Source organism: Manis javanica, chromosome 2, assembly GCF_040802235.1.
Source record: "Manis javanica isolate MJ-LG chromosome 2, MJ_LKY, whole genome shotgun sequence".
NCBI lineage: Eukaryota > Metazoa > Chordata > Mammalia > Pholidota > Manidae > Manis > Manis javanica.
This window is the reverse complement of record NC_133157.1, coordinates 198,048,864-198,066,975: the sequence shown is the minus strand read 5'-3', so window position 1 is coordinate 198,066,975 and position 18,112 is coordinate 198,048,864. Positions and strand designations below refer to the sequence as shown.

Sequence of the window (18,112 nt, the reverse complement as noted above, 5' to 3'; positions counted from 1 at the left end):
TGCTTGTAAGCAGAGGCTTATTTCACATACATTTTTTTTCTTTTTTGAGATGGCAAGATCAAAACACATGTATTGCACCCATCCTCCTGCCCCCTGCTTTCTTGCCATCAGCCAAATGCTGCATCCCTCTGGCTATGACTGTATCTACCAACCTCAAAACAGATTGTTGCCATATCTGATCAAGGATGAGTCATTTCTTTCTGGTACCTCAAAACTTGCATAATTTCAATCAGCTGTTATAGGGTGGTTTGAAGAGATAAAGGCTCTTCAAAGCCAAGCTATGGTGTAATATTTTTGGTAAAAATTCCCCAATCGCCTCTTTAGTAATAGGTCATGGAACTTGGTTAGGAACTGCAGTTCGGAAATGAGGGAGACCTGGGTTTGTATCTGAGCCCTGTTATTTAGCAATTGAAATGTGTTTCTAAGTCTCAGTTTTCTCATCTGTAAAGTGGAGGGAATAACAATAATAAAAACAATAATACTTGTAGTAGTGGTGGTGGTGATGGTGGCAGTAGTGGTAATAATAATAATAATGATGATAATTCCACCTCTCTCTTAAGATCATTTTTGAAGATGTTGTATAATGAAACTAAACATATAGAATATTATCCTACACATAATAAGTATTTGATAAATACTAAATATATGATGGTGACTGTTAATGAAAGGACAAAAAATAGTCAAATGAGAATTCAGTTGGATAATTTATTAAAAAATGGTTTTTAGACTACAATCCTGTGTTTTGCCTAGATTTGTGGATTAGGATATCTATTTTTTGACAGTTGGTAAGTCAAAGAAGAATCATTCTCAGTCTTTCACCTCATCAAAAAAGTAGGAGAATAGTAATAATACTTAGGGATTCATTTTGAATCTGAATTGGAATAACATAGATCGATTATTTACTTTGGGATCCACGGGCACTCAGATCCATACGAATCTTTGTGTATATATATGTGAATGACATTCTTTTGCACATCCTGAAGTTATTTATAAAATATTTTGATATCTTTTTTTCCTGGGGAGAGTGTCATAAATTTCATCAAAAGATTTTATGACTCCCAAGAATGTTAGGAACTTTTGAGGAACCATTGATGTATATGTAAATGCCTTGAAGATGGTAACACTTCATGGACCCTGCAAATCTGTTAGCTAATATGAAGAGAATTACTGATTATAAATTGGTAATTTTTGTTTCTTTCAAAATAACCAGTCATCATTATCTATTATATAGGCAACCTTACATAGATAACATAAAATTACTGTTGTGTCTTTAGTTAAATACTTAGGTGAGCCCTTTGAACTTCAGGCTTTTTGTAGAACAGGTCTCTATCACCAAAATTTTTATTTTTGTAATGTGAATAATTCCAATAATGTGTTCACTACAATATATTGCTTAAATGAAATTTACAATATATTTACTAAAACAGATTCAGTTCTTCTACTGTCATGCTGAAGTTTGCTTTAGAGGTACTAAAATTGTTCAACTGTGCTTCCCAAAGCTTTTTTTTCCCCTTTTCAATGTCAGATTTGGGGACTGGCATTGAAAAAAGTACCTGTAGAACAATTCGTCAACCATTGTTGTAACTGAAGCTGAAAATGGATCCATGCTGGCAGAAATAGAGGCCGTTAGGAGCTTGAGTAGTTTTTCTGATAATAGTAATTTCCATGTGGAATGAAAAAAGACAGTGCAAATTTTCAGCCATATTTTTGACCATCCAAATGCATTTTCCTTTAAAGAAACAACATTATTACAGAAACAACACTTTTAGAACTCCAAAGATCTGTGTTTTTCTAGTCCTGGTTCTGTTATGTAATTTGTGTCTGACATTGAATATTTGATTTACTCATTTACCAGGTATGGGTAAGTCAGAGAACGGAGATGGGATCCTTCTGACCCTGTGTGGTGGGTCTTATGTGTGTATGACAAATTTCTAAATTCTGAAGATTTGAAGAATCCATAGGAATAATTTAAAATATGGCATATGCATTGTGAATTCTTAGTTTTTCTACTGTCCCACTCTAAGAATCACCAGTTACATCTCAGAAGAAATAGAGCTAATGTGTTCAACACACTAATGTTTCCTGATATATTGGGCACCTCCCATGTGGTGCCATGTGAGTAGAATGTCTTAGGCGCATTCATACCCAGGTACAATGTATGATTCCTGGAGTATGTATTGTCTCATATCCTGGAACAGAAGTTGTTCCATTGCTCCTAGCTAGTGATGTCAGTTTAGTTCACACTGGTCTCCATTATCTTTGCTGATGTGTTGAGGAAATGAATTTAATAAGCGGGCCAAACAGGTTTCCAAACTTTGAGGTAGGTGATTATAAGATTGGTGTATGGTTGAACCTTGTAGCATCTCTTTAATCTTCTGGCAAGAAATCTGAGGGCAAAGAGGGCTTTTTTTACAGCAGGCAGAGACCTGCTGCACATCCCATTTCAACTAATTCTTCACAATTTTTTTTGGAACAAAAGTCAGCCAAAATATTGGTAACTATTGCTTTCTGTTGGCAGAGTTCTTTCCCTGCTCTTGCTAAAATATTGGCCAGCCTGTGCTTCCAATAAAATATTGATTATTAATTTAAAGGTGTTCATTGCAAGCCACCATTTTTTTTAGAAGGTTTGAGGTGCTGCAGTCTATATATTCTGTAACCTCTACTGATGTGTAGTCAATAGCTGGTTAATTCTGTATTGCAGGAAACTGGGAGCGGATATAGCTTTCTGTATCTCCAAGTGGTGAATAATTGAGATAACAACTAAGATAATGTTCATCATTTACTGAGAATTATTGAATGTCTACTGTATATATGACAGTAATGAACACATTATTTAATGCACCAACTCTTCTGGTTATAAGGCAGTACTGTTGATAGGACATTATTACCAATGGGACACTAAACAAGGGTCAACTTGTTTCTGAAATGACTAGACTACTATCCATTTTTTATAAAGGAGCACATATAGTAAGCTCTCTGATTCTTAGAAAACTTTCAGCCTTTAAATGAGATTTATTCATGGGAAATACTTTTTGGAAAAGTTTCCATTTAATTTACATGAATTAAATTGTCAGTGTGCATGAACAATCTCAGTTTGTATCACATTAACTCTACATTTAGTACGTTCTCAGCAGGTTCTACTGGAAACTGAGAGATGACAGACTGTGTCTATCATATACATCACCTCTAACACGGTGCCAGGCACATGGTGAACATCCAATAATTATTCCCAGAACTTGAACTGAATTAAATTTACCGCTGAAATTTTATTACTACAGAATTGTACCAGAAGGTTCTATCATAGCCATCTGTGTATTTCCCTAAAATGAAGTTCACAAAAGATTCTTGATGTAATCAAATAAACACAGAAATTGCTGAAAGAGTTAAAAATATTTGAGGCACATCCAGACTAACAGCATGTATATCAAATTTCAGATTGATTAGATTTAAAATAACTAAGATACAAAAACCATAAAAAATGTGAGTAAATACTCTGCCTATCAAGGCTTATTATGTAATTACATGGTTTCAGTATGGTTCTTACTCACAGAAAACTATTGGAAAGGATCATTTCTGTACAAATCCCTTCACCATTAGAGATTTTTAATATCTTGGGGATGAATATCCATGCCTCTAAATGGTAAACCGCTTGAATGAATAAGTCAATCAAATTTACATTTTCTTAATCAAATGAAATCAATTTTTTCTTAATAATGAAATTTGAAAACCTTAAAATGTTTGTTTTGGGCTGATCTTCAAATAATGAAATTAAATAAGCAATAAAAGCAACTGAAACAATTTTGAAACCTTTTTTTTTTTTCATAAAATCACATCTGGGTTTACCAACACATGTGCCAAGGCTCAACCCAGAGTGATAGATAACTAAGAAATTAAGCCCCCTAAAAGCAGAACTTGAATCAGAAGCTTAGAAAAATGTAACACCAGGGCCACCATACAATGGTTAACTGTGAACCTAAAGACTGAAGTATTTGGGGAGTTTGTTTCCCGTTTGTTTTTTAAGTTATGTAGTTACATACTTCTTGGTGTACTCCACAGTAGGAAAAAAAAATTATGTTGGATTTATTTAAATTACATTAAAACATGGGTGTGTCACTTTCTATTTCAAATCCTGTCATGGAGGATTCTCCAGATTCATCACTTAAATTGCTATTGTGAAAATCAATATTGTTATAATACATTTGAAATACAGAAAGAAAACCAATGATCTGAAGAATTCTCAGTAATTCTCACTGAAAAGCACTTGCTAGGCTGGTCACTGGGCTGGCTTCAGAATTCCTTACAATTAAGTGTTCCTACTACTGCCTTCTTTTACACAAGGGAGGTTGCCAGCCAAACAGACATAACATGGAGGCCTGAAGTCTCAACTTCGACTTTGAGTCTATGACTTTGCCATGGAATGCACAAGTTATTAGGCAAACTATTGAAAATTGAACTTACAAAATAACTCGTTGAATTGTTTGATTCTGGAATTTCCTCTGTGGAAATTGTCAGTTGAGGTGACTTTCACATAGATTTGGTTTTTGGCTCACCTTCCTTCACTCTCGCCTTCTGCCCCCATAGAGGTAGCAGGTGCCCTTAGAGAAGGCCAAGCCCAGAGAATGCTATGACTGTGTGTGGCTCCTGAGACGTAGGAGTGCAGCTTTCCCTCAGCCTGAGAGGAGAGTAAGATCATGCTGAACAGTACGTGTGCCTCACATACGCCACTGGTGTGACCCACTAGCTACTTACCTGTATCATGTCTTTTCCCAGAAGCATCCCTTTTAATGTGACTACATTCTCCTCCCTCCTACACAAAGTCATGAAGGTAAAATTATTATCAATCTTAAAAACAGCTTATAGAAAAAAGGGAAATAATCTTACCATTTAAACATACACATGCAGGTAATAGAACCATCCGCAGCATATCACTATGAAGATGTGTGTAAAGGAATATTGGTGCTTTGTTCTACCAATCTTGTATCCTTAGGACCTAGCATGTACTTGGCTTCAGCTGTTTGTCAAAAGTAAGTGTGAAAGGTAGGACTAGAAAATTAGTTCTCTTGATTTTATCTTCTACAATATCACTGGCCTTCTCTGCCCAGCTGGAGATGAACTTGTCAACCTGAATTAGAGACATTTAAAAGGAATAGTTTTAAAAAGTTACTTAAAAAAATGGTACTGATGATATTTTTAAAAATAGTACTGCTGATAACAATAGCAGGTTCAACTTTATTAATGTTTTGAGCACTGTCCTACATACTTAGTACCTATATTTGATGCCTGTTAGGAAACATGATTTCTGTCCTTAACATAGTCTAATGGAGAAGGAAAAAATATTTTAGAACTCTGTCCTGCATGACAAACCAGAATGCAGTAAGGTCTTCAGTGACATTCTTTCTCTCTAACAAGGCCAAGATTGTTTTTTAAAAGTGGGGCAAGGGAGACTTCTATTCTGCCTTCCTTTGGTAACTGCTTCTTTGCACTTGATTGGACTGAAGATGTTGATAACTTCAAGAGCAGTGCCGTACTGTGTCCAGCAAGATGACATTATACACAGTGTGACTATGTCAGGACTTTCACCTGTGTTGTGGTTTGGAAGATGTGGCACAGTTGTGTGATTCTGTGGTCACATAGCTAAAGACACTATCCGCTTCTCCCACCTTCTCTGCTGCTTCCAGAAATTCCAAGCGCACCAAAAATAAGGCTCTTCAGTGCTTACCAACATGATAGGTCAGTTTAGATGGGAGGTGACTTAATGTGTCAAGTGTTTCTCACCTCCCTCCCGCTCTCCGCCCCCACACGAGTGCACTCCTGCTGAATTCTGGGTGTGAACACCAAGGGATTTCACTCTGACTCAACTTTCCATTCTCATGTTTGATAAGATTGACAAAATGAAATACAGTTGGTAATATCCAGCTATATGTTTTAAGTATATCTAAAAGGCTCAATTAGTAGACTAAGGAGATGAAAAACAAATTAACAAAGTATTTTTTCTCATGGAAGAAATCACAGTTGAACCCGCTTGACAAGTGGGTAACTTACAAAGTTTACTATATCCCTGGCACTGTTTTAATTACATCCATGAGCTCCTGTAATACAGCAGCTCACACTTCAAACACAGGGACATTTAAGCATTGAGAGGTCTAGTGACTTGCTCAAAGTTGCAGCCTGCAAAAGGCAGAGACATGTTTTGAATATAAGTAGTGTGACTCCTAAACATGATTATTCACCTCCATGCTGTACTGGGTAAGTGAATCGAAAGTACCCCTGGTATATTTAAAATACAGATATGGTTTACCTTAGATATACCAACCTTGATTAGAGCATAAGTGCTGCTTAAATCAAGATATGCCTGTAGAAACTAGTGCTGTAATTTCAGGACTTCCCCTCTAACTAATGAAGGGCATTTTCTTTGCAAGAGAATTAAGCACAAAATTGTGCAAGGATTGAAATGCTCTCTGAAAACAGGATTACACCCACTTTGGCATGCTGTGTCAAGCACCCAGGGCATAAGGAAAGAAAAGCAGTCAGGAGAATGGTTACACATTCAAATTTGAGCCTCAGCCATATATGTGGGTTGGTTTCCAAATGGACATTTACAGTGGCTTTATGTGGATCAAGTTGATGTTTATTTGCCAAACATGTTATTTAGATCTAAGAAGAAGATGGTGTGACCCCAACTTGCTTCAGGAAAAGGAGGGCCCTGGAGTATTTAATAAACACAGCCTCTAAGAGTTCCTTGATTCTGGGGAAACAGGAGTCTCTCTACTTTTGCAGTAGGTCAACACTGGCACTTGTGGACTGACACCCATTTGCTGTTGCTCTTACTGAGGTTTAGAAATTTACAATGCATTCCTGGTCCTGACTTGGGGAGGGGAGGGAGAAAAAGGGGAGCCAGAGATTATCTTTGTGAAAAAAAATCAAGCTTTTATTACATCATCCAAAGTAGCACAACCTGCTACACTAATGAAATCGTGTTCTTGGTTGAAAAGGGCAATTGTTAGCCTGACTTTGTGCTCACTAAAAACATTCCCCCAATCTTGCTAAATTATTGCTCTCATTTCAGATTTTTATGGCTGTGCAGCTTACCGGCCCTCATTTCTTTACGTTTCATTCATTTTCCTTGTATTGATGATTAATGGAGGATGTCGAATGTTAGAGTGAGCAGGCATCAGCAATTGCAAGATCATAATTAGTTTAGCTGACGAGGGCCTCTGATAGCACTTGCATCTGGATGGAAAAATTACCCTATAGGGAACTGGCTGCTCACCAGGTCTTTTTAGTGATACATTGTGAAACACCCGATGAATCAAATGCCCTTTCAATGCCAAGAAAGTGTTCCAGTCTTGAAGCCAAAATTATGTCTGCAGAAAGCTTTCCATTTGAAATGTATCAGAGCACAATTATAACCATTGTATTTTCTTGGCAAGGATACCAGTCGTCTACAGTATGGACTCAAGTTAAATAAATTGCCTAAATTTTATGAATCCCTGAAATTTTGACTTACAGTATTTGTAATTTTAAATGTATAATAAAATGGGGTTCCAGCAAGATTTTTCCACTCCTTATCTAACATGAGTATTTTATCATTAAAGGCTTTGCTTCCTAGAGAAAGGCAAGTGGAGTTGCAATTCAGGCGGCCTCTTTCTGCAGCAAGAGTTCCATTTCCTGCCTGACCGTATTTGCACGCGCGTACAAACACAGCCTGACTTTTGTTTCAATGAGTTTAATGGAATCAGTACTTGATAGCAAGAATTGAACAAGCAGTACTAATTATCTACTTTCAAATATTCTTAGATTATCTCTGAATCTGGTGATTACAGAATGCAGCCCACCAAAATCAATTTGTATTCAGAAATGCTTGTGATTTCCAAGTCTGAGTCAAATAAAATAAATAAATAGCCATTGATGGGACTATGTTGTCTGGCTTAAGCAGGCACCTCATAAGAGTTCTCATTAGTAATACTATACTTCTAGTTGGTGTAAGTTTCTGCTGGTCCTCTCGGCTGCGGGAAATAGAAGGTGCTCACTTTCAGATTTTACTGTTGCAGTCTAAAACCTAAAATCGAGTGCCTCACATTCTTTTAATACTTAGTTTACACGAATGATGTACAAAAAAAAAAGACACAAGTCAGGTTTAACTGTAAGTGGTTTACGTGTTGTATTTATTCCAACCTTGACTGTATTTTAAAGCTCAGGTAGCCTGTGCTCCTCCTTTTCAAAACATTAAACATACTGCCATGCTCTGTCTTTTGACTTTGGTTTTGACACTTTCGAAAGGTATATTTTAGAGTTCAGCGCTTAGGAGCCATCATTAAAGGCACAAAACCCAAAGTTCAAAAAGTTAAAGCTGTTTCTGTGAAAAGCCTTTGGTGTTGCACACACCTCATCCATCACTGTAGGGTTAATTATAATGAAAATCAGTGGTGCCTATTAAACACAATTGAACCTGACCTCATTATGGGCTATGTGGTTTTATACTGTCATTGTTGCTAGTCTAAAGACAAAACTCCTGGGTTGATTTGGTCTAACTCCACAGATCATGTGACTCACCTCTGACCTTGTGTTTCCCCCCTCTCCTCCCCATTTCAGAGGCGTAGAGGCTCGGGTGTTTTTTGTGCCAATTGCTTGACCACAAAGACCTCTCTCTGGCGAAAGAATGCAAATGGCGGATATGTATGCAATGCGTGTGGCCTCTACCAGAAGCTTCACTCGGTAAGAACTTGTTAGACTGCTTCAAGAAAAGTTTTATAAAGCAGCCTGGTCTGTGGTGTGATAAGTACCATTCCCTGGCTTGCAGTGCCTGCCCTTGCAGAGTTTAATACAGTCACTTTGAGGGTACATGTGATTTATGATGCAATGGCCTTAAATGTTATGGGGACATACGTTTGAGATCATTAGGAATGCATTATGCTTCTTGTGATGTAAGAGGAAAATGATTGATTCCTGGGAACTTCGCATAACAGATATGGAATTTGGCACTTGTTGTCTTAGCTACTTTGGGGGCTGGAGGTTGGGCGCATTCAGGAGAGCAGTTCTGACCTAGGACCCAGATGCTTCCAGGGGATATTTTAGTGAGGAATCTGAGCACCCACACAGCACACATAGGAGTAGAGTAAGGTGCAAAGATGCCTCATGTTCTAAGATATCTGGCTGAGGTGCTTCCAGTAATTTCTTTCCAATTATAGTTAGAATTCTATGATGAAATTTAAATTAAAAAATTCCCCCATCTGTATATGCATTTGACTTCCTGAAGGATATATTTTTAGTTTAGAAAGTTTATCTGCTGACAAGAGCTGCCTTTAAAAATAGGAATACACCATTTAGAAAACAGAAATCAATTTCCCTCTGCCTTTTCATTTTGTTTGGCATTTTACCATAGCTCCTAGCACAGCCAATGAATAAATTACAGCTACAGGGAATACAATTTTAGACAAAACGTCCTCATAAATGGACCATTGGAAACACTCTTAAAAAATGCATGCTGTCAACAATACTAATTGGTGGTAAACTGTAAAAACCTGAGTTATTAGCACGTAGCTAGTAGAAATATTCTTCCCACCACCACCACACCACTTTACTTTCTATCAACCTTTACCATTTAAGTGCAGCAATAAGCTTCCATTATAATGAGTAGTGACATTAATGATTATAATTGAATTCTGGCCAATCATAGACCAAGAATTAATTAAACTACTACTCTTCCAGGTTATGATAATTTAACAACTGTGATATAAAATAAACTCTTTCTTTTACAATTATTTTAATATCATCTCTTCAGAAATGAGGTGTTTTTCGTTCTGAGCTTTTTAATTATAAATTTAAATACATAAAGCTTATGCTCACATTTCATGTCAAAGACTGCCACAAAAGTTATGAATGTTTAAAAAAGTTACTAATGCAAATTTCTGGTTCCTTTATAAGTTAGAAATTAAGTAGTGTGTATTTTTATAATATGAATATGAGCCGTTTATGAACATGAACATTCTGAACAATATAAATGCACCTGGCATCTCCAAGGGATGTGGCATTTTCATTCTGGAACCAGTAATTGATTTGTCAATAACAAGTGTGTTATCTTTCTTCCCCTCAAAACACCTTGTGACAAAAGAAACATTCCGAAGAGGATCTATAGTTATATTTTGTTTAATGTATAAAAAGTATTGTCATGCATTAAGATGTATCATCTCTAGAAATAATTCACAAGGTCCGTATCACATATATTCATAATTTATATAGAAATAATTTTGGGATCCAGTAATCCTTTAGAAAAATCAGATTTTAGCCCTTTAAACAGTTTTCCTAAATTTTAATCTGTAAATATGTATTAATTTGTTAAAGTTATTCTTTTGATTTTATAAGTCAAAGTTAGAGATCTTACTGCAAGTAAAGTGTTTATTACATATAGTCTTATATATGGATTTTAGTCAAATATAAACACCTGTTGAACATGTACATAGTACCAATCATATAATGCTTAAGCTGAAGTGAATGTCAGCATTCAATTTAAGTACAGATAGAATGCAGATGGGATATTTGAACCAAGGCTACCAGTGCATTAGATTTTCAACAGAAGACAAATGCTCCACCTGTTAACAAATAACATGTTCCATAGTGGTTATATACTATCACAGAAAGACAATTAAAAGTGAGAGGTTATTTTAAAAAAACTCCCACTGATACAGCTTTGATTACCTGATGTTTCCTCATGATTTTGTCAGTTTGTCTTTGATTATTTATGCTCTGATATTTAATATTTTAAGTTCACCAGTGCAGTTATTTAGGAGAATGTGTGTGCTGGTGAGCTCAGGCTGCCATACAGAACAGCATAGATTGAGTGGCTTAAGCAACAGAGATGTATTTTTCACACAGTTCTGGAGGCTGGATGTCTGAGATCAGGGTGCCAGCACAGTCGGATTCTGGTGAGGGCTCTCTTGCTGGCTTGCAGATGACTACCTCCTCTCTGGGCCTTGATTTCACCTTATGTACCTCCTAAAGACCCTATCTCCAAATACAGTCACCCTGGGAGTTAGAGCCTCAACATGTGAATGGGTGGGGGGGGGTGCACAATTCAGTGTCTAGCAATGTATAATTTTTCCACAGTTGTTATCAAAACCTGTCTCCAACTTACTGTGTTGACATCTTAGGGCATGACTCAAAAGTTGAGAAATATTTCAGAAAAATCACATTTCTTCAAGTAACTTTCTGCACAGTTTTATCACTAAATGATGCAATTCCAAAATCTACTGAGTTTGGAAAAGCTGTTTTCAAGTAGATTAAAGTATTCCGTGTTCCCTGCAAAAATAGACGTGATTTAATTAGGCTAACGGTGCTCTTGGGTTACTCTCTCTGATCCTGCTTAGGGCAAAAGGAGGAGATTTAGTAAATTTATAACAAAAAGCCTATCTTTGCTTTGAACTTAAGCATGGTTTATATTTGTGAGGAATTGTTAATGCATTTTAATGTACTTTTTAATGCTTTTCTTTTATGTATTGTGTGTGTGTGTTCTCTGCAGACTCCCAGGCCTTTGAACATCATTAAACAAAACAACGGTGAGCAGATTATTAGGAGAAGAACAAGAAAGCGCCTTAACCCAGAGGCACTTCAGGCTGAGCAGCTCAGCAAACAACAGAGGGGTGGCAGTGAGGAGCAGGTCAACGGAAGCCCCTTAGAGAGGAGGTCGGAAGATCATTTAACCGAAAGTCACCAGAGAGAAATTCCACTCCCCAGCCTGAGTAAATATGAAGCCCAGGGTTCATTGACTAAAAGCCATCCTGCTCAGCAGCCAGTACTGGTCAGCCAAACTCTGGATATTCACAAAAGGATGCAACCTTTGCACATTCAGATAAAAAGTCCTCAGGAAAGTACTGGAGACCCAGGAAATAGTTCCTCTGTATCTGAAGGGAAAGGAAGTTCCGAGAGAGGCAGTCCCATAGAAAAGTACATGAGACCCGCGAAACACCCAAATTATTCACCACCAGGCAGCCCCATTGAAAAGTACCAGTACCCCCTTTTCGGACTTCCCTTTGTACATAATGACTTCCAGAGTGAAGCTGATTGGCTGCGGTTCTGGAGTAAATATAAGCTCTCCGTTCCTGGGAATCCGCACTACTTGAGTCATGTGCCTGGCCTACCAAATCCTTGCCAAAACTATGTGCCTTATCCCACCTTCAGTCTGCCTCCTCGTTTCTCAGCTGTTGGATCAGACAATGACATTCCTCTAGATTTGGCGATCAAGCATTCCAGACCTGGGCCAACTGCAAATGGTGCCTCCAAGGAGAAAACGAAGGCACCCTCAAATGTAAAAAATGAAGGTCCCTTGAATGTAGTAAAATCAGAGAAAGTTGATAGAAGTACTCAAGATGAACTTTCCACAAAATGTGTGCACTGTGGCATTGTCTTTCTGGATGAAGTGATGTATGCTTTGCATATGAGTTGCCATGGTGACAGTGGGCCTTTCCAGTGCAGCATATGCCAGCATCTTTGCACGGACAAATATGACTTCACAACTCATATCCAGAGGGGCCTGCATAGGAACAATGCACAAGCGGAAAAAAATGGAAAACCTAAAGAGTAAAACCATAGCACTTAGCACAATTAAATAGAAATAGGTTTTCTTGATGGGAATTCAATAGCTTGTAATGTCTTATGAAGACCTATTAAAAATATTACTTCATAGAGCCTGCCTTATCCAACATGAAATTCCCTTCTTTTATTCTTTCTTTTAATGAGTAGGTTACCAAGATTAAAAAGTGAGACAAATGGTCAGTGAGAAAAAAATGGAAGATGGTAAATAGTCATGTTTTAGAACCTATTAAGTCAAAGCCATCTTCGCAAACGTATATGGTGGAAACCATCCGTAAGAAGTATCACCAGACTACAATTACTATGTTTGTAAAGAAAGAGATCAAAGCTGTCTAGAATTGGGTAGGGTTTACATATCATGATGCTAAAGCAGTATTGGGCTGCCCATTGGCCATTTGTTCAAAAAACCTATAAACTGTTGCCTAAATTTAGAAGACTCATGAAATGCTAGGCAGACGAGAAACCCGATCTCCAGGGCAGGAAAGGAAAATGGCGCCCTCTTACATCCTTCTCTTCTCATTGACCATGTTTCAGATTTAGACCTAGAAATGTGAGCTGTGGTTAGACTTGGTGAGAGAGCAGCCAGAAAAGTGACAGATGGTGACACAGTGATTTTGGCCAGCCCTGCCTGTACATACACATGCACGCCCTCTCTGGTATTTTTGTCCTTTAGATGTTCGAATAGTCTTTTCAAAAGTAGTCCTTTTGTTTGCAACTTAGGTTCATTTTGTCCAAATATATATGCATTTTTAAAAACAGTGTCCTCAATGCTTACATAGTAATTTTATTTTAGCCAGATCCTTCTTTCTTGTATGTAATGGACCAGTTTGGATTTGTTTTTCACGCCTCCTCTTGGTCACTAATCTCAGTTGGCACATTAGATCGAAAGGGATCCCCTCAGTTCAAAAGATTAGATGGATACAAATGTTCAGATCATGGGCTTAATTTGCTTATAGAACACACGGTATTTCTCCACAAGGTAACCTGCTGTATTTATTTATTTTCTTTCGGTTAAATATAATTTCCAAACTTTGTGGTCAGGCAGCGTCTAAAGTTACGTTACCACAGACTGACAGTTGGTATATTGTATGTACCAGTCAATCCCTTCATTAGATTTATACAGGTTTAGTTAAGTAGCATTAAATAGGATTCTTAGAAGTATGTCTTCATAGTACTTTTAATACTTACGGCTTTGTAAAACTATCCATGAAGGGAAAGCTCCTCAGCATAACTGCTCAGGGAAATAGGGCTAAATAACTGAACATTAAATAATTGGTTAAAGGTGCTGTTAGTCGAGCCTCAATGCTTGCTACAAGGATGTATGTACAAGGACTGACTTTAATAATTTGCATTATATTGTCCCAACCAGTAGTTTATTTTTTGCCACGGAGATGTAGAAGATATTACAAGCTACTGGATGCACTGTCAGATTAACTTATTTCATTAAAGAAGTTGGGAGAACAAATAGGAAAAAAAAACTTATTTTTCTAGTAAATATTAATGTATTACATTTCAAATAATGGTGCCTGACATATTGAATAATTATTTTCTACAGTGTACGTATGCAACAAAGATATTCCATCATGCATTAGAGTCAGTTCTGGCTCTGCCTAGCTGTTTACATTTGCAAATGTAGCAAACAAGGTAATGAAGCAACTATTTCTATTGCAGTAGATATCTTTTTGTGTGTGTGTGCGCGTGCGTGTGTGTGTGTGCGTGCGTGTGCATTAAAGTTGGAAACGTGAAACAAATGAAAGTTCTTGATATAATGGTATGGAAAACAAGAAGGAAATGAAAATATTTTTATGCCTACTTAGGAAAAAAAGGGTAGCACTATTCATTCCAAGTACTTTTTTTTTTAATTTTTAAGCTCTTAACTCACATTGTTATGCTTAAAATGATAAACATATATCCTCTTTTTATTGCTTTGTGTTTCAGATGAAACATTTCAGAAATTATTTTGATAAGTGCTGCTGGGATTGCAGCACTGATGTTTTTATTGCATTCTGTAGTCGCATTTGCACTCCATTTTTACATTAACTTACAGTTGGTTTGTATCGTTTTTGTTCCGTTTGGGTTTTGTTTCTTTTCCACAGTGCCAGGTCTTCGTTTCTTAAAGTTGGATGGCAGGTAGAGTTCAACCAGTTCATGACAATTGTAGTGAATGAAGTTTAAAAATGTTCTTCTGATGTTGTGTTGTCATTTCCATTCTTGCATTTTCGTTTTCATGTAAAAAAAAATTCATTTTCATGTTAAAAAACAGAGACAGACATAGAGAGAAATCAGGACTAAGCCTTCAGCTTCAGTTTCGTTTCTAAAGGGCCCTATTCTGATCTCACCTGTCCGGTAGCTCAAATATTTTCATAAACTGAAATAAAGAAGTGGAATGAGGAGCTTTGACCTTCAAACTATGTGATGTGATTTATCTTTATTAGGAATTTTGATGAATGCATCTCAAAATGTACAGGCAGACTTGAGAGGTGGCAATTAAGAATCTATAAAAGAAAGGAGATTTCCCAAACAACTAAACAGTATTTAATTTTCTTAGTAAAAAGACTAGTAACAGTGCACTGTGGCAATCCTCAAGCAACATTAAATGTGGACTGCTCAAATCATCAAAATACCAGAAGTTTGATTAACTTGGGCAATATTACAGGTATGACTTTTTGGGCAAAACTACTCCATAAGCAATTTCTCCATTGTGTCAAACACCAATAGGTTGTTCACTTCTGGCATGTATGCCTTTATTTTCTTTTATCTGATTTTTTTTTCACAGACATAGTAGTAATGATTAGCATTGGAAAATACATATCACTATTCTTGGAATATTTATGATCAGTCTACTTTCAGTAGAATATTCTTGGTTAGCATTGGCATGATAGATCTTATTCCGTATTCCTTTATTATTATTTTATTTTCATTTTTGTTTTCATTATTATACATATTTTGATGGAGGAGAGGTTGGGCTTTTTTTAAAAGATGAAAATTTGTTATAACACTAAACAACCCCTTATTTTATGACTTATGAAAGCTTTTGTTCTAGCTCTCAAAATATAAAAATGGTTGGTTTTTATTTTTATTATTTGGTTTTAAGATTTCTAAGACATTTTGTCTTAAACTGTGATTTTTAAATGAGCTATTTAGGTACTTAACCTTTTATGAGGTCTTTAAAGATGATTTAGGTTTTTCCCTTCTTGGGAAAGTCTTCCCTTATGTTGAAAACTGTATGCCAGCTAGCAATGTATGCCATTTAAAAGCTGTCTTTTTAAAAGTCTTCTAAAATTACTTGTCTATATCATGAATTGAGCTTTAGATCAAACGCCAGGCCAGGACCAGCTTACACATTCGCATTCTCAGCTTTCTCACCCTCTTTCTATTCATCTCTCACCGCATTCATACTGTTGTTTGGGATAGACACCTCATAAAGAGCCAGCCCACCTTGGAAGGTTGTGGATTGAGAGACACTAAGTATATGAGAAAAGGACGGGACTCTCAATGTTAACACATTAACTTTGTAGTTCAAGAGGAATAGAGTGTGCCCATTCTTTCTACATGACATATTGAGATGTTCTTTTAAAAAAAATCAGCTTTTAAGGTAGTGATGTTTTGTTCTAAACTGTTCTCTTTTAATAAAGGTAGATTTTAGAAAACAAGCATGGGGGATTCTTTTCTAAGGTAATTACTAATGAGAAGAAGAAAGCGATTATGTTTAACAGCTCTTTGTTGAAGCCTGTGGTAGCACATTGATTGCACATGTGCACATAATCTATTATGATCCGGTGCAAATACAGCTCCAAAAATATTAAATGTATATATATTTTAAAATGCCTGAGGATATATGTTTTTCTTAATAAATTGATATCGATACTGCTATTAAAATCATTATTAGCCTCCTGCTGTGTGGATGCAGAATATCAGAAGGTGACCTGTCTTGAATCCTTGGAACTGCCTGCCTGTTCAGTCAGTGAACATTAATACAATCCTAGAGGGGAAGTACATGTCATCCTGCTGTGGAAGCGTGGAGTCAAGAAGCTGGTGGTCAGCTCTCCTGTGCTCTGTGCCAGCCTTTTGCCCAAAGTTTACATGACCTCACAGCTTCCTGTCTTTGAGTTAAGGGCCACGGCAAAAGAAACCCAAGTCATCTTTGGTGATCAAGTAGGTGAAAACTTGGTGACTGTCCTAGATCACAGGAGAACATGGAGGAACTGAAATTCGACCCGAATATGAAACTAAATATGCTAACCAAAGGTAGGTACTAGTAGGTGGAATTCTATCATCAGGCAATTGTAAATGAGAAGAGGATAGAAAAACATGCTTCGGGACTTGGAAGGGCTGTGTTATTTTCCCAAAGAAAGACTTGGCCAAGGGCAAAGGGGATGGCTTCTTTGAAGAACACTTCCTTTTGGTTTTCCATCACTGTTTCATAGACAGCGGACTCACACGTTGCTGATAGTGGTGCAGTTGTTCAGATAGCACTTGTGGCTATTTGCAGTAATTAGGGCCTCGGAAGATGCTAGGTCACAAGTGTGTGTCAAGTCAGGGATGAAGGAAATGTGAAATTCAACCCAGACATGGAAACTGAATGACGTGCGCTCATGTGTCACTCTTTGGAAAGTAAAGGTAGAGCTGTCAGCTCCACTCCATCCTACAGCAGAGTAAAGCGAGGGTGGCTGTACATGGAAGTGAGGTTTACCCTTCATCAGAGGAAATGGTCCTTCAAAACTGGTTCCTGATTTCACCCCTGGTTAATTTTCATTATGTGACCTGCAGCGAATCACTTTTTCTTCTTGTTCCTCAGGTTCCTCACCTGTAAAATGGAAAAAAATATATTAATAATAATAATAATATTAATAATAATAATGGTAATGTAGTACATATTTGTAAAGCACTTTGAGATCCTTGGTTGAAAGGCACTGTGGGAGTGCCAAGTATTATTTTATGGCCAAGGGGCTTATTTAAACTCTCAGTTCCCAAGGGCCAGGAGAGGTTGGGGTCATTTTTGTTAAGGATGAGCTGTAAATATCATATCCAGAAAGCCTATAGTGTTGACTCTAAGAAGCAAAACTTTCACAAGGCTGATAAAAACCATAGTTTCTTAATGGCTACCAACAGGCAAATACCACAATAAGAGATGCCAAATTCCTTTGGGTAGACTATTTGACAACATGGATAATTTTGGTGGGTGGGATGAGGGTGGGAAACATCTCAAAATGCCAATGTAAAATTAACTTACAGCAATATTCACCAGCAGAAAATGTCTTTCGTATGGAATGATTTCATGTCGCTAAGAAAAAAATTCAATTTGTAGTCCTGATTGAATATTAGAATGTTGGCTATAATAGTTCTGTTCTTACAACACATGGAATTTTTTTTCGTTTTATTTAATTTTGTTTTCATAGTGCATGTTCATTTCTACTCACAAACATGTTCTTGGTGTATTTCTTATGCAAACAATCTTCAGGCAGCAAAGATGTCTGTTACATCTAAACTTGAATAATAAAGTTTTACCACCAGTTATACATAATGG

At 36.9% G+C, this 18,112-nt stretch overlaps 1 protein-coding gene across 10 annotated transcripts in view; it reads left to right on the top strand.

Moving 5' to 3' along the window:
- The window catches only part of TRPS1 (transcriptional repressor GATA binding 1), a 237,187-nt gene extending 220,777 nt beyond the window's left edge, over positions 1–16,410 (top strand). For all 10 annotated transcript variants that reach the window (XM_073229991.1, XM_037010821.2, XM_037010820.2 and 7 more), the window contains 2 exons: positions 8,593–8,715; positions 11,516–16,410. In XM_073229991.1, the coding sequence (XP_073086092.1) occupies positions 8,593–8,715; positions 11,516–12,577 (1,185 nt within the window). In that variant the 3' untranslated portion in view covers positions 12,578–16,410. The remainder of the gene's footprint in view (positions 1–8,592; positions 8,716–11,515) is intronic.
- The last annotated feature ends 1,702 nt before the right edge of the window (positions 16,411–18,112 follow it).